At 45.0% G+C, this 24,418-nt stretch overlaps 1 protein-coding gene across 2 annotated transcripts in view; it reads left to right on the forward strand.

Moving 5' to 3' along the window:
• The window catches only part of KATNAL2 (katanin catalytic subunit A1 like 2), a 70,196-nt gene that overhangs the window by 10,142 nt on the left and 35,636 nt on the right, over positions 1–24,418 (forward strand). For both annotated transcript variants that reach the window (XR_003757889.2, XM_007659878.3), the window contains exons 2-4: positions 15,412–15,482; positions 18,721–18,887; positions 20,515–20,557. Coding sequence is in view for 1 of the 2 variants with exons in the window: in XM_007659878.3 (XP_007658068.1) it covers positions 15,412–15,482; positions 18,721–18,887; positions 20,515–20,557 (281 nt within the window). In the remaining variant the exon portion in view is untranslated. The remainder of the gene's footprint in view (positions 1–15,411; positions 15,483–18,720; positions 18,888–20,514; positions 20,558–24,418) is intronic.

A 24,418-nucleotide genomic window follows, 5' to 3' on the forward strand; every position in this document is an offset into this window, starting at 1 on the left:
AATAAGACTGAATGAATGAAGTGCAAGGGCGAGCACTTGTTAAGCATTTACTGTATGTCAGGCCCTGTACTTCTCAGTGGGGTCATTCACTCGTTCAAACATTTATTGAGTGCATACTGTATGCAGAGCACTGTACTAAACGCTTGGGAGAACACAATATAACAATATACAGACACATTCCCTGCCCGTAACGAGCTTACAGTATAGAGGGGTAGACAGACATTAATATAAATGAATGACAGATATGCTCATAAGTGCTGTGGGGCTGGGAGGAAGGATGAATAAAGGGAGCAAATCAAGGTGATGCAGAAGGGAGTGGGAGAAGAGGAAAGGAGGGCTTAATCAGGGAAGGCCTCTTGGAGGAGATGCGCCTTCAAAAAGACTTCGAAGGGGCCCATTGTGAGGAATGTCTGCTTGACATAGAAGCAGATAACAATCGATGGTATTCATTGAGTATTTACTGCATGCAGAGCACTGTGCTAAACACTTGGTAGAGTACAATACAAGAGATTTGGTAGACAGGCTCGCTGCCCACAACCTTTGGAGATTTCTGATTTCTGTGGAGAGACGTATACCGAGCAACACTTTGTCGATGGACCTCTGCTGCAGCGCTGCGTTCAGTCTGGAGCACCTGAAATTGAAATAGTACAGAAGGGATTCTTTAACTAGGCAAATATGTTTCCTGCCATGAGAGTTCTCAGCACAGCACTTTGAACGAAGTGAAGGGGAACTGTACAGTGAAGGAAATGGACTCGGCTTGCATATTCCAAGCCACTAGCCCATCAGTCATGTTTATTGAGAAGCAGCGTGGCTCAGTGGAAAGAGCAAGGGTTTAGGAGTCAGAGGTCATGGGTTCTAATCCCTGCCTCGCCACTTGTCTGCTGTGTGACTTTGGGCCAGTCACTTTACTTCTCGGTGCCACAGTTCCCTCATCTGTAAAATGGGGATTAAGATTGTGAGTCTCATGTGGGACGGCTTAATTAACCTGTATCTACCCCAGCGCTTAGAACGGTGCTCGGCACATAGTAAGCGTTTAACAAATACCGACATTATTATTATTATTACTATTATTGAGCGCTTACTGTGTGCAGAGCTGCTGTACTAAGCACTTGGGAGAGTATACTTTAACAGAGTTGGTAGACACGTTCCCTGCTCACAGTGAGTTTACAGTCTAGAGGCATTACCTTGGGGGTGGAGGTGATTGGATGCATTTTAAAGAAGAAGCGGTAATGCAGTCCCTGGGTAGAAAAGCCAAGTAACTGATACAAGACTTGTATAAACAAAAGAGCCAGAGAAAGTTACGGTTTTGAATTTAATCAGCCAAGCCATCCCATGAGTTTTTCCTAGTTTGGACTGGGGCACAGTCTGCTACAGGGGGAGTCTGGAAGCTGTTCCACCTGTATTCCAGTTTCCCTTTACAATGGAAGAGTTTCTATTGTTGAATTGATATTGTCATGTACAAAAAGAACTGATTTAGGGATGAGGATATGCTACTGCTTTGTGTTAGCACTTGAAATGACACGGAGTCATCGTTGTATGATTTAGCCCCCTTCATAATGCACGTAATCTGTATTTGGAACGACCAATAATTCTGTATTTGTTAAGTGCTTACTCTGTCCCAAGCACCATACTAAGCAATGGGGAAGATACAAGATAATCAAGTCCCTCATGGGGCTCACAGTCTAGAGTTAGAAGGATCTGGGTTATAATGCTGCTCTGCCACTTGTCTGCTCTGTAACTTCGGATGAGTCGCTCAACTTCTCTGTACCTTATTTGATCTTAATTTTTGTAATTCTTTTAATGGAATTTGTTAAGGGCCTACTATATGCCAGGCCCTGTACTAAGCGCTGGGATAGATATGAGGTAATCAGGTTGGACAGAGCCCATGTCCCATATGGGGCTCACAGTCTTAATCCCCATTTTATAGATGAGGTAACTGAGGCACAGAGAAGTGAAGTGACTTGCCCAAGGTCACCCAGAAGACAAGAGGGGGATCAGGATTAGAACCCATAACCTTCCGATTCCTAGGCCCCTGCTCTATCTACTGGGCCTCACTGCTTCTGTACTTTCTCAGTAAAAATGGGGATTAACACCGTGAGACCATGTGGGACATGAACTGTGTCCGACCCGATTAGCTTGTTTCTCCCCTAGCGCTTAATACAGTGCCTGGCACGTAGTAAGTGCTTAACAAATACCATTAAAAAAAAAACTAGGCAGGAGAGCAGGTATTGAATCCCCATTTTCCTGCTACTGTATCTGGATACCCCAGCTGTGGGTGTGAAATCTCTAAGACAGTTGCTAAACTGTAATCGTGGCTCAAAGAATTTCTTGACTTTTACCGAACACTGGCCTCCTGTGCAGTCTTTGCCAGCTCCGTCCTGTCACTGCATGTAATGAATGCTAATTTTAACCCTACTCATGCTCCAGAACACGTTTGTAGCTATGCAGACCAGGCTGGGTTTGAAATTCAGGAGAAATGGTGGAAAAATTGCCTCATACTCTTCTGCTGGAAAGAGTGGGTGGACCTTTAAAATTTTATAAACGAAGACTGTAAAATAGAAGTCTAATAAAAACTCCCACGAAGAATCAACTTATCCTCTTTAACTGAACATTTGAGACAAAAGCTGAATGGAAGCTCTGGATCTTCTCATTATAGAGCCCAAAGCAAACTGTTTGAAGTTACTCTCCATCGCACCCGATTAAAAAAAAATTAAAAAGCTAATGTTACATGTTGTATATACAGTAAAACTTCCTATAAGTATCTTCTAAGTGTAAAAGTGGGAATGATATTCGGTGCTTTCTCTTTCCTCGGGCTACAGCACCTTAGCATTCAATTTTGATTCTGATAATGGAAAAACTTTTGCCGCACAGTAGCCCACAAAGGAAATTAATAGGAAAAAACAGGATCATTGAAAATGGAGTCAGACAAGAAGCTCCGGCCAGTGTAAATTTCCAGGCAGTATTTCTCCGGTGGGCAGATATTTAGAGGTCATCTAATTTTGCCCGTTTGCAAGTACATACATGCACTTAGACCTTTAATTAACTTTTTGTTTATGACATGTTCCCTTTTCAGACCAGGTTTTGTATCTAAGCTCATTCACATTATTACAGCGGTGTGAAGGAGAAACAGGTTTTGCTGGACTTTACACCTTTATTTAACTGAGTTGAAGGCTAGACTTCTTGCTTCTGGGTGTCTGAGCATTCAGAGTCAGTTGGGTAAACTGATCTTGGGGGATGGGTTAAGAGGAATTGTAAAGTACATTTCCTTATCTCTGCCTTTTCTGTCTGTTATTAAGTTCGGTGTTTCCATCAACTTTGGTTCAAAGTAAAAATCACGTTGTGATTTCCAGGCCTGGAGGCTCCTGTTATCAGCTGTTTCATGGTCTGCCATAATAAGGAGAGCACTTTGGAAAGGGCTTTGATACGAAACAGATTGAGCACTGACTCAGTGGACCAATCAGCCCCCATTCATTCATTCATTCAGTGGTATTTATTGAGGGCTTACTGTGTGCCGAGCACTGTACTAAGCGCTTGGAAAGTACAATATAGCGATGAAGAGAGAGAATCCCTGCCCACAGGGGGCTTACTATCTATCTAGATCAACTGCCTTGGAGACCCAGATAGAAATTTGGCAATCTTTGGCACCTCTAGAAGAAAAAGCTGTAGAAATGCCGATGAACCAGACAGGTGTGGACAGGTTCAACCTCTACTCTGTTGGAATGCAACCCTATTTTTTTTTTTTGCATCTGTTAAACACTTACTATGTGCCAGGTACTCTACTAAGCACTGGCGTAGTCACAAGATAATTGGGTTGGACACAGAGGGCTCACAGTCTTAATCCCCATTTTACAGATGAGGTAACCAAGGCCCAGAGAAGTGAAGCGACTTGCCCAAGGTCACGCAGCAGACAAGTGGCAGAGCCGGGATTAGAAACCAGGTCCTCTGACTCCCAGGTCTATGTTCTTTTCGACTAGTCCATGCTGCTTCTGTTAGCACACCTTTTTGAAAGGTGATTTGTAAGAGCCATTTATCTTTAGAGAGACCAGATTACTCGACTTCATCTGTTCACAATTCCTGGAAATAGGCCTGAGAGTTCCTGCCTTTAACTGCTGCTTTTTTGTTGTTGCTTTTTCTTTTCCAATTGATTGTGAGGAGGCTGACATTTTATTATTTTGATGCCTCTAAGGGAGCTTGTCCCCTTCTCAGGGTCGCACCTGGAGAGTTTCCAGTACTCTACCAGTCTCGACCGCAGGAAGGATAGTCAAACCGAGGCATATCTATTCCATGCCTAGCTTGGGCAGTGACTAGCGAGTGGAAGGCAATCTGCTACAAGTCAAAACTCTCCTGTGCTGGGCAGCAGCGGCATGGGAGAGAGTCGAGGGCGGAGACTCAAATTTACTCCAAGGAAGGAGGCAGTGGTAAACCACTGCCGTATTTTTACCAAGAAAATTCTATGGATATATTACCAGAATGATTGCAAATGGAGGTGTGGCGTTCTGGAAGAGATGTATCCATGGCGTCCCTATGGGTCGGAGACGACAACATAAGACAAGAAAGAGAGGCTTGTGCCACAAAGTGTATCACCCCAACCCTTAGTCAAGTCAGTCGTATTTATTGAGCACTTACTGTGGGTAGAGTGCTGTACTAAGTGCTTGGGAGAGTGCAGTATGACAATATAACAGACACATTCCTGGTCCAACTTAGTCCAGTTGCCACTGAGGGAAGACTAAGAGAATAGGTTGGGCCTAGGAGACTCACTGGTCCATAGATCAGTTCCCCCCACCCCACCCCGGCCCAGCTCCGAGTTGCTTCAGCCTTAAGGATGGGTTGTTTGAGAGAGCTGAAAGAAGCTTATGTGAATGACCACTGCCCAGGAGTGGAAAGATTCAAGTAACAAAAGCACCCAATTAGGAAGCCAGACTACAACTGCCTTACTCTTTGATTTTGGCAATTCACCCGACCTCAACAGAGGTGTCCAAATAGAGAATTCTACACTTCTGAACAAGCACAGGAATCTAAGGCAGCCTCCTCGTCGACTAATAATTAATTGCAAATTGTCACTGAAACGACTGCATGATTTGGCCTCCCTCTTCAATCATTCCGTCAGTATTTATGGAAGGCCTATTAATAATAATAATAATAATAATAATGGTGGTATTTGTTAAGCACTTACTATGTGCCAGGCACTGTTCTAAGTGCCAGGTACTAAGCACTGAGGGCTAATTGTGACTATAATGCAGTTAGACACAATTCTTCCCTCAAGGAGTTTCACTGTGTGTGTGTTTTTTTATGGTATTTGCTGAGCACTTACTGTGTGCCAAGGCACACAGTTGCTTGGAGAAGCAGCGTGGCTCAGTGGAAAGAGCACGGGCTTTGGAGTCAGGGCTCATGAGTTCGAATCCCAGCTCTGCCACTTGTCGGCTGTGTGACTGTGGGCAAGTCACTTAACTTCTCTGGGCCTCAGTTCCCTCATCTGTAAAATGGGGATTAAGACTGTGAGCCCCACGTGGGACAACCTGATTCCCCTATGTCTACCCCAGCGCTTAGAACAGTGCTCGGCACATAGTAAGCGCTTAACAAATACCAACATTATTATTATTATTATCACCCTACTGAACGTTGGAGCAGATACAAGCAAATCAGATTGGGTACGGTCCCTGTCCGACATGGGGCTCACAGTCTTAGTCCCCATTTTACAGATGAGGTAACTGAGTCACAGATAATTTAAGTGACTTGCCAAGGTCACACAAAGGACAAGTTGGGGAGCCAGGATTAGAACCCAGGTCTTTCTGACTCCCAGGTTCATGTCCTGTCCACTAGGCCGTGCTACTTCTCGCGACAGTTTGCCACCTAGCCGGAATCTAGCGGGTAAGGCTAGATCAAGTGAAATTAAGTGGGTGAAACAAAATTGATTAGAGTTTGGGGTCCAGTGATATGAGTCACCATATCCAAACATAAAGAAGTGTTAGAACTGCCACAACAGAGATCCTAGAGCATTCCATGTGAAAGGAGATTTAAATTGGAAGTCTAGAATAGATACAGAACAGTGCTTTAGAAGGGAAGGCTATTGGAAGAGAAATTGAAATCTTTTTATATATGGAAGGATCCCATGGGAACAGACGTAGGCGAACAGTTGTAGGCATAGCTCTTCTCTGTTTCCCTAAGGACACATTTGTTTGCAGCAGGAGGGGTTCAGGTTAGACATAAGGAAAAGTTTCCCAATTTAAAAAGTTTTACAGAGGAGAGGTTGTGAAATTATATTTTTTAACAGGAGTTTAATCTGGGATATTCATTCGATCATATTTATTGAGCGCTTACTATGTGCAGAGCACTGTATTAAGCGCTTGTGTGGCCTGAAGTACAGTTGTGACAATTACTGTGAGCCCGTTGTTTAGATTGTGAGCCTGTCATTGGGCAGGGATCGTCTCTATCTGTTGCAGAATTGTACATTCCAAGCACTTAGTGCAGTGCTCTGCACATAGTAAGCGCTCAATAAATACTATTGAATGAATGAATAAATGATTAACTAAATTGAAATGATTAGGCCGCACAAGGCTTTTTAAAAATATATGGCCTCTGGTGTCAATTCTGGGTGGTACCAAACACATGATTTCAGAATCTCCAATTTATTTTGTACTATGTAGGCACCACTTTAGATGGGAAAAGGTTGAAAAAGTGGATTCATTCTGAAGTGCCTTCTCGGAAAGACCCCATATAAACTGTATCGGTAGACACTTCGAGCCCTAGATCTCCTAAAGGTGCTATGATACACCCTCTGAGGCTAAAGAGGAGCCAGTAAATTCCCTCTGCCTTCTTCAGTCAATGAACAGTATTTATTTAGCACTTACTATGTGCAGAGCACTGTCCTAAGCGCTTGGGAGGGTAAAATACAACAGAATTAATAATAATAATAATAATAATGTTGGTATTTGTTAAGCCCTTACTATGTGCAGAGCACTGTTCTAAGCGCTGGGGTAGACACACGGTAATCAGGTTGTCCCACGTGAGGCTCACAGTCTTCATCCCCATTTTAAAGATGAGGGAACTGAGGCACAGAGAAGTGAAGTGACTTGCCCACAGTCACACAGCTGACAAGTGGCAGAGCCGGGATTCGAACCCATGACCTTTGACTCCGAAGCCAGTGCTCTTTCCACTGAGCCACGCTGCTTCTCTAATCCCGGCCCATCTATAGACATTCTCCTAATGGAAAAATCACACTCCAGTGGCAGTCGTCTTTACTGCTACTCACCCTGACCCTCATCTGTGGGTGTTTTCAAGATGGTGGAGGACATGAGGTCCCACATGAGGTTCACAGTCTTAATCCCCATTTTACTGATGAGATACCTGAGCACAGAGAAATGAAATGACTTGCCAAGGGTGGCGCAGCGGGGATCAGAACCCAGGTCCCCCGACTCCAAGGCCCGTGATCTTTCCACTGGGCCACGGTGCTTTTTACTCCCAGAGTAGCCACCGGATGACTGTCCCATATACTCTAGACAGAAACACATGACGTGACCTGGATCATGCCAGGCACGTAGCCAAATGTGGCGATGTCTTAGCCACCACTTTGGAGAACTACCCCCTTTTCTCATGGTCTTCAAGCATTTCTCCAGGGAGGGTGGGGAGCACCCCTGGACATCCCCACCTGCTTCAGAGCCTTCGGTTCCCTCCCAAATAGTGCCGACTTGGGTTCAGAGTCTGAGTGGTGGATCGCGGTAGCCGGAGCCACGGTAGAGGGAAGCTGAGTGCCCCAGATGATAAAACAGACGATAAAGGGTCTGGTATCGGATCAGAACCAGACAGGGGACAGGCCAGCTGAAAAATGGACTGTGTGGGATGAAACTGAATGGTCAGCCTCGTCCTCTTTAGCCATCCCTTCATGGATTGGGACAGTCAGTCCTCCCCCTCCTCTGGGGATAGAAACAGATGCAGTCCTGTGACTACTTTTTAAGAATCGGAGGATTCTGGTATATGTACCGCCCCTCTTTGCTTGGAATGAGATCCGGCTCGATTTGGACCAGGCCTAACTGGCATATAATTAATGTTAAATAATAACAGGGAAATTAGCCTGTCTGCCCCACAGGAGAAAGATGTATGCACATTGTCCACCTTACCTGTCTCCAGTTGCTCTTGGAGCCCGTCTTTGTTGTCCAGCTATTCCAGTGGTATTTATTGAGCGCTTACTGTGTGCAGAGTGCTGCTTTAAGAGCTTGGGAGAGTATAACAGAGACGGTATACCCAACGTTCTTCTTATCAGCTGGTGTATCCCCTTCTGACTCTAATAATAATAAGAGTTGGTGTATTTAAGTGTTTACTATGTGTCATGCACTGTACTAAGCGCTGGGGTAGCTACAAGGAAATCATGTTAGACACAGTCCCTGTCCCACATGAAGCTCCCAGCCTGATTCCCCATTTTACAGATGCATAGGGAAGTGAAGTGACTTGTCCAAGTCACACAGCAGACACGTGGCAGAGCTGGGATTAGAACGCAGGTCCTTCTGACTCCCGGGCCCGTGCTCTATCCACTAGGCCACGCTTCTTGCCTAATCCGGTCAGCAACTGAACAGATTAACTTTTATCTACCCCAGCGCTTAGAACAGTGCTCGACACAGAGTAAGTATCGTTGTCATCATCATTTCTGAAAACTTCCAAATTTCGGTGAGGGAGGTTGTTAACAGTGGCACATTCCATCTCTTCTCTCGCAACTCTCCCTCTCTTAGGTGTGTAACTTCATAAATAACAAAAGTACACCAGCTGTCCTGAAGCGAGTGGGTTTCTTCCGCCGGATTAAGTGGGAATCTTATTGGAAATACTTTTCGAAATCGGTAACTGGGTTTTGGGAGGACCATTTCATGAAAGAGTTTCCCTGTGGTACACCAGATGGCAGTGCAAGCGAAGGAAATTCAAGGCGCGTCCGGAAAATGTTGAGAAAAAAGGCTTGGGGAGTGGAGCAGAAATAGAACAGAGATAAAGACTGGAAGACGAGTGAGGGCCAGAGGGTGGAGTAACTTTAATTAGGGTTGAGAGACATTCGAGACTCCCCCCTCGGCCATCATTCCCCTGCAGCCTTCTCAGAAATAATAATAATGTTGGTATTTAAGCGCTTACTATGTGCCGAGCACTGTTCTAAGCGCTGGGGGAGATACAGGGTAATCAGGTTGTCCCACGTGGGGCTCACAGTTAATCCTCATTTTACAGATGAGGTAACTGAGGCCCAGAGAAGTGACTTGCCCACAGTCACACAGCTGACAAGTGGCAGAGCTGGGATTCGAACACATGACCTCTGACTCCCAAGCCTGGGCTCTTTCCACTGAGTCATGCAGTCTCGCCTAGTGGATAGAACACGGGCCTGGGAGTCAGAAGGACCTGAGTTCTAATTCCGGCTCTGCCCCTCACCTGCTACGTGACCTTGGGCAGGTCACTTAACTTCTTAATGTCCCAGCACCTCAGTTACAGCATCTGTAAAATGGGGATTAAGACTGTGAGCCCCACGTGGGCAGGGACTGTGTTCAACTTGACTAGTTTGTATCTACCCCGGTGCTTAGTACAGTTCCCTACACATAGTAAGTGCTTAACAGATAAAATAAAAAAGGGAAGTCTCTTGTGAAATGAGCTGCTTGCTACAGAAGGGGACAGCGGTGGAGACAGAGACTGACAAGGAGGCAATTGCCGTAGTTGAGACCCAGGATGGTTTTTGCTTGTATCCACACCAGCGCTTAGTACAGTGCTTGGCACAGAGTAAGCACTTAACAAATACCATTATTATTATTAGGGTCTGGTCTAGGCTATCACTGAATAACTAGAGAGGAAGGGTTGGATGTGGGAAATATCAGATACTATTTATTCATTAATAGTATCTATTGAGCGCTTACCGTGTGCAAAGTACTAAGCACTTGGGAGAGTACGCTGTAACCATAAACAGACACATTCCCTGCCCACAATGAGCAATGCTAATAATAATGATTGTGGTATTTAAGCTCTTACTATGTGCCAAGCACTGTATTAAGTGCTGAGATCGATCCAGGATAAATCAGATGGGATACATAATCAGGATTTAGGGGATTGTGCCGGGGGAGGAAGAGGGGAAAATTGCTAAAAGGAGAGACAGGAGCTAAAGATGACTTCAAGATTCGGAAGCAGGGAAAAGAGCCGCGATAAGATGTTAGGAAGCAGGGAGGCCCACGGGGGAGAGGAAGATGGTGAGCTCAACTGAGCTTAGTTTTTTAATTGAAAGGAAATTGTGAAGTTATGCAGTTATCTTGTCTTTAGTAATTAAGAAAGATACTTCACAAATCCAATCTACCGACATTTCACCAATTTAGATCGGAATTTTGGAATACTGTTTTTCTTTGAGAGAAAAAGACTTCCTTTGGTATAGATCTCATGTACTCTAACTTTCTTGGGGCAAAGCATTCATGTGGGCAGGGAACGTTTCTACCAGCTCTTTTATGTTTTACTCTCCCAAGCATTTAATAGAGTGCTCTGCACGTAGTAAGCACACGATCAGTATATTTCCCCAACTCGCTCTCCCTTATGCACTGGATCTGTGACCTTTGGGCATTTGATATTCATCCCACCCTCAACTCCACAATACCTATGTTCATATCTTTAAATCTATATTATGAATAACTTATTTCTATTAATGTCTGTCTGCCCCTCCAGACTATAAGCTAGTTATAGTCAGAGAACATGTCTCAGTTCTTTTGTACTCTCCCAACCACTTACTACAGTGCTCTGTTCTAGATTGTAAGCTCACTGTGGACAAGGTATGTGTGTTATAATGTTACATTGTGCTCTCCCAAGCGCTTAGGACAGTGCTCTGCACATAGTAAATGCTCACTGATTGATTTGATATGATTCTTCAGAAACTGCTTGTAGCTATTAAACCCTAAAATTTACTTTCTTTCCAGATTACCCTGGTGTTTAGCCCTTTAAATAACATACTTCCTGAGTGTCCTCTGTCTCTCGGCCCTCTTGAATCTTATTTTTTGCTTTGGTATGACTTTTTCTCCACAAACCTGTGCTATTTCCCCCCACTTCTGCTTTTCGCCCCACGTCTGACTTGCTTTCCTTGTTTTAGTGGCAACCCCATTGCATTTGATGTCTTTAGGAGGCATTTTGTTCAACTCATTTTGTTCGATGGTTTCCCTCTTTGTTGTACCTTGGGATTGTTCTGCATCTTCACCCCTCCTTCAGCCCCACAGTGCTGATGTACATATCTTTAAATTTTATATTGTAAATTATTTATATTAATGTCTGTCTTCCCCTCTAGACTGTCAGGTCATTGTGAGCAGGGACTGTGTCGGATAACTCTGTTATATTGCGCTCTCCCAATTGCTTAGTAGAGTGCTCTGCACATAGTAAACACTAACTAAATGCATTTGATTGATTTGCCATTGATCTTTAGTGCTTTTTCCTTAAGGGCCATTTATCTTTCCTGGGCTTCTTTATCTCTTAAACCAGCTTCTCAGGGAAGGCTTTTGGCTATTTTCTAAATATCAGTGAAGGAACAGAATATTGCCTAACCCAACCAACTGCAGCCTTATGTCTGCTAGTTTCTTGGAATTGAAAAAACAGTGAAATGAAAAAAAATTAGTTAAGGCTTTTACTTAGCAAGCAGGTATTTATCGATCACCCAAGGAATCGATCAGGACTCTTATAAGGCGCTTGTATGTGTATTAAAAGTAGACATTTTCTCTTCTCCTAGGTGACTTTCAAACTAACTCTGGCTAAAAGTGTGTAAATAGGTCAGTGTATTTTGGCACTGATGGGGGCGGGGCTATTAGGTGTTCCAGAGTCTGTCAGTCAGTCCTATTTATTGAGCACTTACTGTGTGCAGAGCACTGTGCTAAGCACTTGGGAGAGTACACTATAACAGTATTCCCTGCCCACAACGAGCTTATTTTTTAATGGGATTTGTTAAATGCTTACTATGTGCCAGGCACTGTACTAAACACTGGGGTAGATACAAGCAAATTGGGTAAGACATAGTCCCTGACCCACACGGGCTCACAGTCTTCATCCCCTTTTCCCAAATAGGTAACTGAGGCACAGAGAAGTAAAGTGACTTGTCCAAAGTCACACAGAAGACAAATGGAGGAGCTGGGATTAGAGCCCAGATCCTTTTGACTTCCGGGCCCCTGCTCTATCCACTAGGCCATGCTCCTTCTGAAGTTCTTGCTGAGTAGGCAGGAAGATGGTAGCAGATTTTTTTGTCTGGAGTAGAGGTGGAGGAGATCAAGGGGGATGGAGGATTTAAAGGTAGAACTTCTCTTCAGATTTTCATCATCCATAGATGGATAGGGCTCTCCCCCACCCGGGCCAGGCAGAGCCCTGACTGCCATTAACTTGTTGCAGACCTTGTGCGCATCACTTCATCCCCTGTCTCAATTTTCCCTTGAAAAACAGGGGCGGTAGTGGCTGCTTGCCTCCCGTTAGGATTAGTGGTAACGAACCCAAGCAGTCCATTTCGCAGACGCGGTCGTCTCCATTTAAATGATTCAGAAGCCGCTGGGGGCCGAGAGCCCCAACCTGTGAGGCGCGAGGTTTCCTGGAGCATTGTCAAGGATTTTAGGCCACAGGGATAATCTGAGCATCCCACGTAGATAATCCCAGTGGCTGGACTCTTCAGCATCATTTGGAGAAATGAGGCGCTGCAAAATGGTGGCACTTTCCGATTTTCCTGTTAGAATGGATTGGAAGCACGTCAGTGTTGGTACTGAATGACGGCAGTCTGGCTGTTCTTAACTGGACAGCTAGCAGAGGCCTCGAAGTAGGAGTCTGACAGTAGGCTGATCACCTTGTATCCCCCCAGCGCTTAGAACAGTGCTTTGCACATAGTAAGTGCTTAACAAATGCCACCATTATTAGGCAGCATGGCTAAGTGGAAAGAGCATGGGCTTGGGAGTCAGAGGTTGTGGGTTCTAATCCCGGCTCCGCCACTTATCAGCTACAAGTCTCTTAACTTCTCTGTGCCTCACTTCCCTCATCTGTAAAATGAGGATTAAGACTGTGAGCCCCACGTGGGACAACCTGATTACCTTGTATCTATCCCTGTACTTAGAACAGTGCTTGGCACATAGTAAGCACTTAACAAATACCATTATTATTATTATCATTATTATTGTGCTTAGAACAATGAAACCATGTCCCACCAGAGGCTGGGAATCAATCAATCGTATTTATTGAGTGCTTACTCTATGCAGAGCACTGTTCTAAACACTTGAGAGAGTACACTATAACAGAGTTAGTAGACATTTTCCCTGCCCAAAGTGAGTTTACAGTCCAGAGGGGAAGCAAGGAGAAAATACAAAGAAGGAGGTAGGAGATGAATCTCTTAAGTAGGTACAAACTCTAGTGTGTTTGTAGCTGGATTGTGTTACAGAGAAGTGTTACAGAACAGATCTTTAGGAATGGATTTTTTGCAGGGAGAGGTATCTTTTAACCAAGCATTCATAGTGTATTTGATGAAATGAGACTCTTGGGGTCCACAGACTCACTGAATGTATTTCTGGAGGGTAGGGAAAGCCAACATGGCCAGCTGAATTAGTTTCCCAGGTGGCAAATTCCCATCTTTGTGCATGAGAACAGCAGTCTAGTAAATGGAAAATAACTGGGCCCATTAAGTGATGGAGGATTTTTTGGCTGGGATCATCAGCAGGAGTAGCTTCAATTCCACTCTTGGATTACCTGTGAAGATCTGGTCTCCGAAGACCTTGGCATGTATTCATTCATTCAATTCAATCGTATTTATTGAGCATTTACTTTGTGCAGCGCCCTGTACAAAGCGCTTGGAATGTACAATTCAGCAGGAACAGCAATTGCTGTACATTCAGCAATGTAGGAACCAGCAATTTGAAGATTTTTCCCTCACAGGTCATGCATTTCTTTCTCCTCACTGCCCAGTGGCTCCAAAAGGCTCTGGTTTTGAATGGCCTCGGGGTATCAACAATCAAGGTTTTGATTTATTTGAGGCTTAATTTTACTGTATTTGAAATGGAGTTTACATTTTTCATAACTCTAGACTGAAAGCTTGTTGTGGGCAGGGAATGCGTCTGCTTATTTTTATATTGTACTCTCCCAGGCGTTTAATACAGTGCTCTGCAGTCAGTAAGCACTCAATAAATAGGATGTACTGACTGACTATCCTCTTATGATAGCCTTCTGAAGTACTATCTGGAGAATTTTGGGGGTGAATAAATCAATTTTTTCTGATTGGACTAATAAGGAGAACATTTTGCAGGGATTGTCTTTACAGGATCAATCAATCATTTTTACTGAGTGCTTACCATGTGAAGAGCCATCAGTCAATTGTATTTATTGAGTTCTTACTGTGTGCAGAGCACTGTGCTAAACTCTTGGGCTAGTACAATATAACAGACACATTCCCTACTCACGCTGAGTTTACAATCTAGAGCGGGAGACAGACATGTGTATATATATATATGTATATATGTATATATTTATTATAGAGCACCGTACTAAGTACTGGGGAGAGTACAATATAGTAGGGTAGACATCTTCCCTGCCCACAATAAGCTTACAGTCTAGAGGGAGAGACCGACATTAATATAAATAAATTATGGATACATACATGAGTGCTGTGGGGCTGAGGGAGGGGTGAATAAAAGGTGCAAATCCAAGGATAAGAGTGTTGCAGAAGGGAGTGGGAGAATAGGAAATGAAGGCTTAGTTGGGGAAGGCCTCTTGGAGGAGATGTGCAAGTCTTGAAGGTGGGGAGAGCGAATGTCTGGGGAGAGCGAATGTCTGTCAGATATGAAGAGGGAGGGTGTTCCAGGCCAGAGGCAGGATGTGGGAGAGGGGTCGGCGGCGAGATAGACAAGATGGAGGTACAAGACACCCACTACTGTCAATAGATATTCCAGATGCTCTGCTGGTGCCCTTCCTCCTCCTGAGAGTTTTACGGGAATATTTCCCATCATTGCTTGGGGAGTGGGCCTAAGCCTTGGAGAATTATAGAAGAAGCAGAGGCAGGTAAGTGCATCTGATGTCAGGGCTTATTTCTGGCTTATGGGAGTAAGCTTCCGCCTAATAATTTGGCTTTAACATAGTCCAAATGGTAGTTGGGTAGGTGGTGTCTTTTTTTTTTCTCAGTAAACTCCATGCAATAAAAGATCAATTAGCTTCACAATAAGAAATTCATCCAGGAAAAAGCATTTCTAATTTAAAACATCATACCTGAGGTTTACCTTTGGGAAGGGTGCTTTACTTGAAGAAGAGGAGAACAAGGGAAAGCAACTTTATGTACCCTTAGAGATTCCAAACTGCTTTCTAGGCCTTAAATCATGCTATTTGGCTTTGACAGGTTACATTTACCTTCTAGTGCTTATTGCTATAAAAAGAACCGTTACGTTTCATCTCCACCGCAGCTAAATTTCCCTTTGTTCACAGGACGAGATGAAGACAGAAGCTCGACGCAAAAATCTCCTCATTTTGATTTTGCATTATTTAACGCAGGAAGGGTATGTTATGTTTACAAATGCTTTCAATGGAGACATGGTGGTTCTTTCCTCCTCCTTCCCTCCTGCCCTCCCCGCCCCCCCCCCCCCCCAACCAGCTACACTTTGAAAAATATAACTTTTCTCCAATCTGCTAGTTACTCGACAGTTCTACCCAAGTTTAACCAAGTAAGATCTTGAGGTCTTTGACCCAATCTAAAACAGCTTTCATTTTGCGGGGTAGCTAATTCTAAAGCTACTGCTCCCTGGTTTCTGATGCCCATTAGCATTAAATGACTTTTGAGGGCATCTGTAATTTGCGTAGAGTTACCCGCGATCATCCAAAAATGTCCAAGTCCTCCTTTAGCAGAACTGTTGTGGAGGAGCCAGGAAATTGACTCTACCTGGATATTTCTTGGGGTTTTTTTTTGTTTTGTTTTTTATGGTATTTAAGTGGTTATTATGTGTCTGGCACCAAGCGCTGGGGTAGATACAACCAAATGTTGGTATTTGTTAAGCACTTACTATGTGCAGAGCACTGTTCTAAGGGCTGGGGTAGATATAGGGTAATCAGATTGTCCCACGTGAGGCTCACAGTCTTAATCCCCGTTTTACAGACGAGGTAACTGAGGCACAGAGAAGTTAAGTGACTTGTCCACAGTCACTCAGCTAACAAGTGGCAGAGCCGAGAATCGATCCCATGACCTCTGACTCACAAGCCTGGGATCTTTCCACTGAGCCACGCTGCTTCTCCTAAACAGGTTGAACACAGCCCATGTCACACATTTGGCTCACAGCCTTAATCCCCATTTTACAGATGAGGTAACTGAGGCCTGGAGAAGTGAAGTGACTGGCCCAAGGTCACAAAGCAGACAAGCGGTGGAGCGGAATTAGAACACAGGTCCTTCTGGGCTATTGTGGTTGTTTGCCTGTTGAGATATTACAGTGTCCTGCCCCATAGAGCAACAGAATTGGGCCTGTGGCTCTTGAGATTTTCCTGAGGGCAAAGTTTAGTTACGTGACATGGGGAGCTCCATCTATGATGTTCTCCAGCGATGGTTTGAGAGGAGTTGGCAATGTGTCGACTCACCGACTACGTCTAATTTAACACACGGGGTTTAGGAACATCCAGCTGCCTTTGAGGGACGCTCCAAGCTAAGGCATTATTGGATTTGTTGAAACACAAAAAGGGAACCCTCATTTCTTCCTTCAACCCCAGATGTGTTTGCAAGAAATCTAACTTCAAAGGACACCTAGCCTCATCCTCTGTCCCGGAGAGTCCAAGCTAGGTCCAGCCACCCTGGTCTAGAGGACTCCTGGGAGGCTGAGTTGGCTGCCGGGTCTTTGGAAGGGTCAGGACTAGTGAATGGCCACATCACTCCCTGTTGCCTTCAACTCAACCCTACTGCTTTCCAGACTGGGAAGGAATGAGGATCCAGCTGTTCTCACGAGGAGCATTCTGGTTAGAGCTCCATCCTTGCAGCTAGACTATCCCTGGATATGGCAGGAGGGGAAGAACCTAAAGGGGATTCATCCCATGACGATCTTCCAGTTGGCACTAATATTAGCCTATGTATGATGGGCTACCAGACCGGGGCTTTGGTGGAGACCAGGAAGATACAGCAAAACCGATACTCACGGGCAGCCAAAATAATAATGATGATAGTAACTGTGGTATTTAAGAACTTACTCTAGGCCAAGCACTGTTTCAAGTGTTGGACTTAATTCAAGGTAATCAGATCAAGCACAGTCCCTGACCTGCATGAGTCTCACAGTCTTAATTCACATTTTACAAATGAGGTAATTGAGGCACAGAGAAGTAAAGCTACTTGCCCAAGGTCACACAGCAGCCATGTGGTGGAATCAGAATTAGAACCCACAGCCTCTGACTTCCAAGCTCATGCTCTTTCCACTAGGCCACGCTGCTTCTACCAAAAACTGACACCTGGAGCTTCAGAAGAGCAGATTGCCTGGTTTTTTTTGTTTGTTTTTTCAATGTTACTTGTTAAGCGCTTACTATGTGGTGGGCACTGTTCTAAACACTGAGGTAGATACAAGATAATCAGGTTGGACACAGCCCATGTCCCATCCGGGGCTCAAAGTCCCCATCCCTGTTTTACAGGTGAGGTAACTGAGGCACAGAGAAGCAAAGTGACTTGCCCAAGGTCACACAGCAGACAAGCGGTGGAACTGGGATTAGAGCCCACGTCCTTCTGACTCCCAGGCCCGTGCTTTATCCACTAGGCCATGCTGCCATGCCTGTTTCCAAGTGTTTCCTCTCAGTGATGGGCATTTGACCAAATTTGGTTTGCTCCATTTTAATCCAGGTTAAAACCAGATATTTTTTCCCCTGGAAAATGATCCTCGAAGCATAAAATAGGTACACAACTGGTTGGAATTTGCAGATGCACACAGTACTTTGCGGAATGATCTGAATGCAGCAGCTTTAATCAACTTCTAGACCAGTGTCCCATTTTGGTGAAAATAGAGAAGCAGCGTGGCCCTAGTGGAAAGAACTTGGGTCTGGGAGTCAGGGGACCTGGGTTCTAATGTCTGACGTATAACTTAGGGCAAGTCACTTCACTTCCGATGCCTCAGTTTCCTTCATCTGCAAAATGGGGATTCAATACCTGTTCTTCCTCTTTCTTAGACTGTGAGCCCCATAAGGGACCTGATTATCTAGTATCTACCCAGGGCTTAGTACAGTCCTTGGCGTGGAGTAAGCACTTAACAAACACCACGATTATTATGTGGTGAAAATAGAATCCTCAAAACAATTAAGAATCGGGTGCAAGAGAAAGACACCACCCAGACCAAATGGATGCCAAGGTAGACAGAGTATCGAGGAATCTACCAACTCTGTGATATTGTAGTCTCCAAGTGCTTAGTACAGTGCTCTGCGCAAAGTAAGGGCTCAATAAATACGATGGACTGATTGATGACTCCAGAGGTTTGATAAGAAAAAGAAACTCCTGCTTTAACTGCTCTCCGACCCAGAGCAACCCAAGATTTACCAACCCCGGAAAGGTGCTGAATTCATTCATTTCAGTTGTATTAATTTAGCGCTTACTGAAATTAAATGTTTTAGCTTCTTTACTAGATCTTCTGTTGTGCCCAGAGGAGAATTGCTCCTAGCGTAGGGATTCTGTTTTGGCCATTTTGCCCTACTTCCCCAGTAGTCTCCCCAGGGAATCAGTTTTCCTTGGAGATTTCCCTGAAAATTTCCTCAACTCATAGCCTCCGCTTCTTTTAAAACTTCCAGGTATGTTGATGCCGCAAATGCTCTGGAACAAGAAACCAAACTAGGGTTACGACGCTTCGAAGTGTGTGACAATGTGGATCTTGAAACCATTCTGATGGACTATGAGAGCTATTATTTTGTAAAATTCCAGAAATATCCCAAAATCACCCGAAGGGCACCAGAGATTGGTAAGTGGCTGCTTAATCCAGACCGATTTCCCTTCTCTTAAACTGGTGTGTTGTACTCTCCCAAGTGCTTAGTACAGTGCTCTGCACACAGCAAGTGCTCAATAAATATGATTGCTTGATAGTCCTTGCTCAGCGCCTTACTCCTAGAGGAAACCCCACTGGAGTTGGAGAGCATAGAGTGAATTTTTCCTTGGTTTAGACATTTAGATAGAACCAGCCACCATGAGTATTATGCACTTTACTACTGTTGACGTTGGTTTGAACTATTTACAGGTAAGGGCTGGGCAATTTGACCATTTAGAAATAGAAAAGCCTATTTGGGAAGGACATCCATGGCCCCTTTTCCACCCAATTTGAAAAAATGTGAAAATCAAAGATAAATGAACCCCATTGAAGCTTCTCTAGTTCATGTACAGTAGTGTGGCCTAGTGGAAAGAGCACAGGCCTGGGAGTCAAAGGACCTGGATTCTGATCCCAGTTCCGCCACATGCCTGCTGTGTGACTGTGGGCAAGTCGCTTTGCTTCTCTGCCTCAGTTACCTCATCTGTAAAATGAAGATTCAATACCTGTTCTCCCTGCTTAGATTGCGAACCCTGTGTATCTTCCCTAGGGCTTAGAACAGTGCTTGACACATCGTAAGTGCTTAACAAGTACCAGATTTATTAGTATTATTTTGAAAACCATCGAATCCAAATGGTGATCAACGGAAAAGTCAAGCCCAGTGGAGGCCAGGAGAAGATGCCTAGGTGGGAGCCTCTGAATCTCAGCTCTGTGTTTGAGAATGCTAGCCAGAATCCCAGGATTTCCTAAGTAGAGGAAAGTATTACGGACCCAGGAAGGAAGGAAGGAAGGTGATTGTCCTCTTTACAAGGCATTTGTTAAATTTGAGACTTGAGTACACAACACAAGGATCAGGAAACAAAGGGAGACAGAGCGAAGAAGAGTTGGGGCTGAAGTCACAGCAGGCAGTCTCATTCTGGCATCGCTGGTTCAGATCTAACATTTGCTGCTCATCCACGTTTTCTTCAGCAGCCAAGGGCTGCTTCTTGCAGAAATTCTGTGGGTCGAGCAGTGCTTTGGGAGCATGCGATCTTGTTCCATTTTGCTGTCATTCCCACTGCAGTGAGATGACATTTAAAAAAATAATGCATTTTGTAAAATCTCATTAAGAAGCAACTCTGAATCGACTCGTGATTCAGTTGGCTAGTGATTCAGCTTTGCCTAGTAGAGTGCGTTTACCCAATAATAACTGTGCTATTTGCCTGACGCTTTCTATGTGTCAGGCACTGTTCGAAATGCTAGGGCGGATACGAGGAAATCGGGTTGGGCACAGTCCCTGTACCACATGAGACTCACTGTCTCAATCCCCATTTTACAGATGAGATAACTGAGGCACAGAGAAGTTAAGTGACTTGCCCAAGATCAGAATAGCTTAGATCTTTTCAGTGCAAAAATGTTTGGAGATCTCAGCCTGATTCCTAAAAGTCTCAAAGCCGGTTTGTTGAGTCCCAGAAATATCTTAAAGAGTGGCAGCGGGCAATTGAAATGACAACATTGACTCTTCAACCCACATGAAAATTACACTGACCTTTAATTCTTTCTTCTTTCAATATTGACGTTGCCGCAGCTGAAAATAGAATCCCGCCAAGAAGTGGAGGAAAAGCAAAACGGTAAAACAAATGTTAACTCTTTTTTCCAGTTCCTAATTCTTTGGGATGTTTTCATTTTTTGGGTCAGAGCCTCATCTGTGCAATCCAATGAGTGAGCAGAAAGTGATGACTGAATGAATGATTAAGTCACATGCCTGAAAACGGGGGCCTTCCATTCATTCAATTGTATTAATTAAGCACTTACTCTATGCAGAGCACTGTACTAAGCGCTTGGGAAAGTACAGTACAGCAATAGAGAGAGACAATCTCTGGACTTCTCCCATTGACCTCCTTCTTTCCCATCCTTTTCCTCTCCACCCTTCCAGCTCCAAGGGTCTCTGTCCTAGGTCTGCTTAGCCTCCACTGTCCCAAGTTGTTGGCAGCTTTCCTAGGCCAAAGAATTAATCCTCTCTCTTAGTAAGACCCAGATAAGCAGTCTAGGAGGATATCACTGATTTATATTTTCTAGTTTACCCCTCTTAAATAGAAGGATTTTTGAAACCCGTAGAATGCACATTTTTGCCGTTATCCTAAAAGCCTACCTCTCAATGTTTTTATAGTATTTAAGTGCTTACTATATGCCAGGCACTTTTCTGGGGTAGATACAAGGTAACCAGGTTGGACACAGTCCCTGTCCCAAATGGAGCTCACAATAGGAGAAAAATGACAGTAACCAGAGGACAAGATTCCAGGGGACAACGCTCCTTGTAGATAAGAGAATGAAATTCCCAGAGCGTGCCAATTCATACTTTTGGGGAGTTGGGATTTGGACATGTTTTAACATTTGGCCGGCACACTTGACAGGAAAATTGCATACATATTACCCGGGAAGCTGTGGGAAATAGAGTCTGTTTTCAGCACTGAGGGGTAGGACAGTTAGGGAATCTTAGGAGTTGTTGCACACTTTCCCTTTCCCGCTCTCTTTCCCTTCCCTGTCCTTGTCCTGGAAGTTGCTTAATGAAAACTTGGCAGTGTAGGGTGGTGGGGGGTGGGGAGGAGGAGAGAGAGAGAGAGACAGAGACTCGCTCCATATAAATGCACCTGCTATCACCCAGCGGACTTGGGCAGTGACAATCAGTCACGTTTATTGACTGAGGGCTCTCCATGTCCAACTCCTCCACAGGAGGGAGGAACAGGAATAGGTTGAGGCCTAGAACTTTGTTTTGGAGCTGGCTGACAATCAGCTTTCACCTCCTAACCAAGGGGCCGCCACCTAAGTACCAGCTTTTCCTTCTGGAAACGGGAGCAAAAAAGGAACAGAGGTGTAGCGGGGGCAAGCGAGATGGGGCTTGGGAGTGACAGGCCAGCTCCAAGGGTCTAAAGACCCCCAAACCAGCATTTGGGCTCTTTTCAAATCTGCTCAGAAGCTCTCAGGTATGGTCAGCGACCTGGGTTGAGCAAAGCGAGACGTACAACTCAAATGGGAGGTGAGAGGGCAATAGTTCCCGTGGATGAGGTCTTGTTATTATTTTTTTTATTATTATTACATAATGGTTTTTGTTAAGCACTTACTACGTACGAAGCGCTGTTCTAAGTACTGGGGTAGATAAAAGATAATCAGGTCGGACTCAGTCGCTGTCTTTCATGGGGCTCATAGTCTAAAGAGGGAGGAGACCAGGCACCTAATGCCCATTTTACATCAGAAACTGAGACGTAGAAAAGACGATAGCTATGGCAGATGCAGCGGCCGCATTTGAGTAGGGTTTATGGGAAATGCCTCTTCTTCCCCTGCCTTGGCAGGAAGCGGTCAGAGGAAACCGGATTCCGGAACATTCGGCAGGGAGACACAGGGGAGCACCGCCCTAGAACCTCATGCATTCAGGGCCTCGATGATATTAAATCGGGACTCTGAAACGGGTGGAGTGTGAAGACAGATTTGGGGATAAGAGGGGTGTGAGGGGGGTCATGCACCAAGAAACAGAGAAACATGACTGAGGTTCTCTGGCTTTGTGGGCTGGAGACAGTTTTATGGGACCTTTAGTATGAAATCAGATGTGAGAGTCTAGCGGGCAAAGAAACATGGTAGAAGTCTAGTTATTGCGAGTTCCAATTCTGCTCCTACTGCTTGCTCATTGTTTGACCTTGAGGAAGTCACTCTGTGACTGGGCTTCAGTTCTTCTAGCTGTGAAAGGAGGGTAACAGAATTAAGCTACCTCACAGGGTTGTTATGCGACGGAGCTAATAAAACAATTGTAGAGCATGTGCAAAATGCAAAGTGGATAGAAATGCATCAGCTCTATTCTGCCTAAGGCTAGCGTAGCTTAGTGCTGTTCTTAAGGAACAATTTTTCATGGTTTTGACTACTGAAGTGTTATTCTTTTATTTATCGTTTCCATAAAACTAGGCAGACTATGGTAATAAATGGTAAGCATTTGTAAGAGGAATCAGAGAGGGGTGTTTTAAAAGCAGGATGTACAGCACACGCACTCCAATTCTGATTATTTACACCCCAGGATTCATTCTCCGAACTTCCGGAATATTCTTTACCCCAGCATGAAATTCAGTAATTGAGTGTTTAGAATTGTTCATTATTTCCTTGTCCTGGAAGTTGCTTAATGAAAACTTGAAGCCTGGGAGTGCAATAGGAGAGAGAGAAATATATATATATAATATACACACACACACACAAACACATATCTATGTATATATGTACATATATGTGTACATTCATTCAATAGTATTTATTGAGCGCTTACTATGTGCAGAGCACTGTACTAGGCGCTTGGGATGAACAAGTCGGCAACAGATAGAGACAGTCCCTGCCGTTTGACGGGCTTACGGTCTAATCGGGGGAGACGGACAGACGAGAACAATGGCAATAAACAGCGTCAAGGGGAAGAACATCTCGTAAAAACAATGGCAACTAAATAGAATCGAGGCGATGTACAATTCATTAACAAAATAAATAGGGTAACGAAAATATATACAGTTGAGCGGACGAGTACAGTGCTGTGGGGTTGGGAAGGGAGAGGTGGAGGAGCAGAGGGAAAAGGGGAAAATGAGGCTTTAGCTGCGGAGAGGTAAAGGGGGGATGGCAGAGGGAGTAGAGGGGGAAGAGGAGCTCAGTCTGGGAACACCTCTTGGAGGAGGTGATTTTTAAGTAGGGTTTTGAAGAGGGAAAGAGAATCAGTTTGGCGGAGGTGAGGAGGGAGGGCGTTCCAGGACCGCGGGAGGACGTGACCCGGGGGTCGACGGCGGGATAGGCGAGACCGAGGGACGGCGAGGAGGTGGGCGGCGGAGGAGCGGAGCGTGCGGGGTGGGCGGTAGAAAGAGAGAAGGGAGGAGAGGTAGGAAGGGGCAAGGTGGTGGAGAGCCTCGAAGCCTAGAGTGAGGAGTTTTTGTTTGGAGCGGAGGTCGATAGGCAACCACTGGAGTTGTTTAAGAAGGGGAGTGACATGCCCAGATCATTTCTGCAGGAAGATGAGCCGCAGCGGAGTGAAGAATAGACCGGAGCGGGGCGAGAGAGGAGGAAGGGAGGTCAGAGAGAAGGCTGACACAGTAGTCTAGCCGGGATATAACGAGAGCCCGTAACAGTAACGTAGCCGTTTGGGTGGAGAGGAAAGGGCGGATCTTGGCGATACTGTAGAGGTGAAACCGGCAGGTCTCGGTAACGGATAGGATGTGTGGGGTGAACGAGAGGGACGAGTCAAGGATGACACCGAGATTGCGGGCCCGAGAGACGGGAAGGATGGTCGTGCCATCCACGGCGATAGAGAAGTCTGGGAGAGGACCGGGTTTGGGAGGGAAGATGAGGAGCTCAGTCTTGCTCATGTTGAGTTTTAGGTGGCGGGCCGACATCCAGGTGGAGACGTCCTGGAGGCAGGAGGAGATGCGAGCCTGAAGGGAGGGGGAGAGGACAGGGGACATGTATATAAGTGTACA

This window comes from Ornithorhynchus anatinus, chromosome 3 (assembly GCF_004115215.2).
Source record: "Ornithorhynchus anatinus isolate Pmale09 chromosome 3, mOrnAna1.pri.v4, whole genome shotgun sequence".
NCBI lineage: Eukaryota > Metazoa > Chordata > Mammalia > Monotremata > Ornithorhynchidae > Ornithorhynchus > Ornithorhynchus anatinus.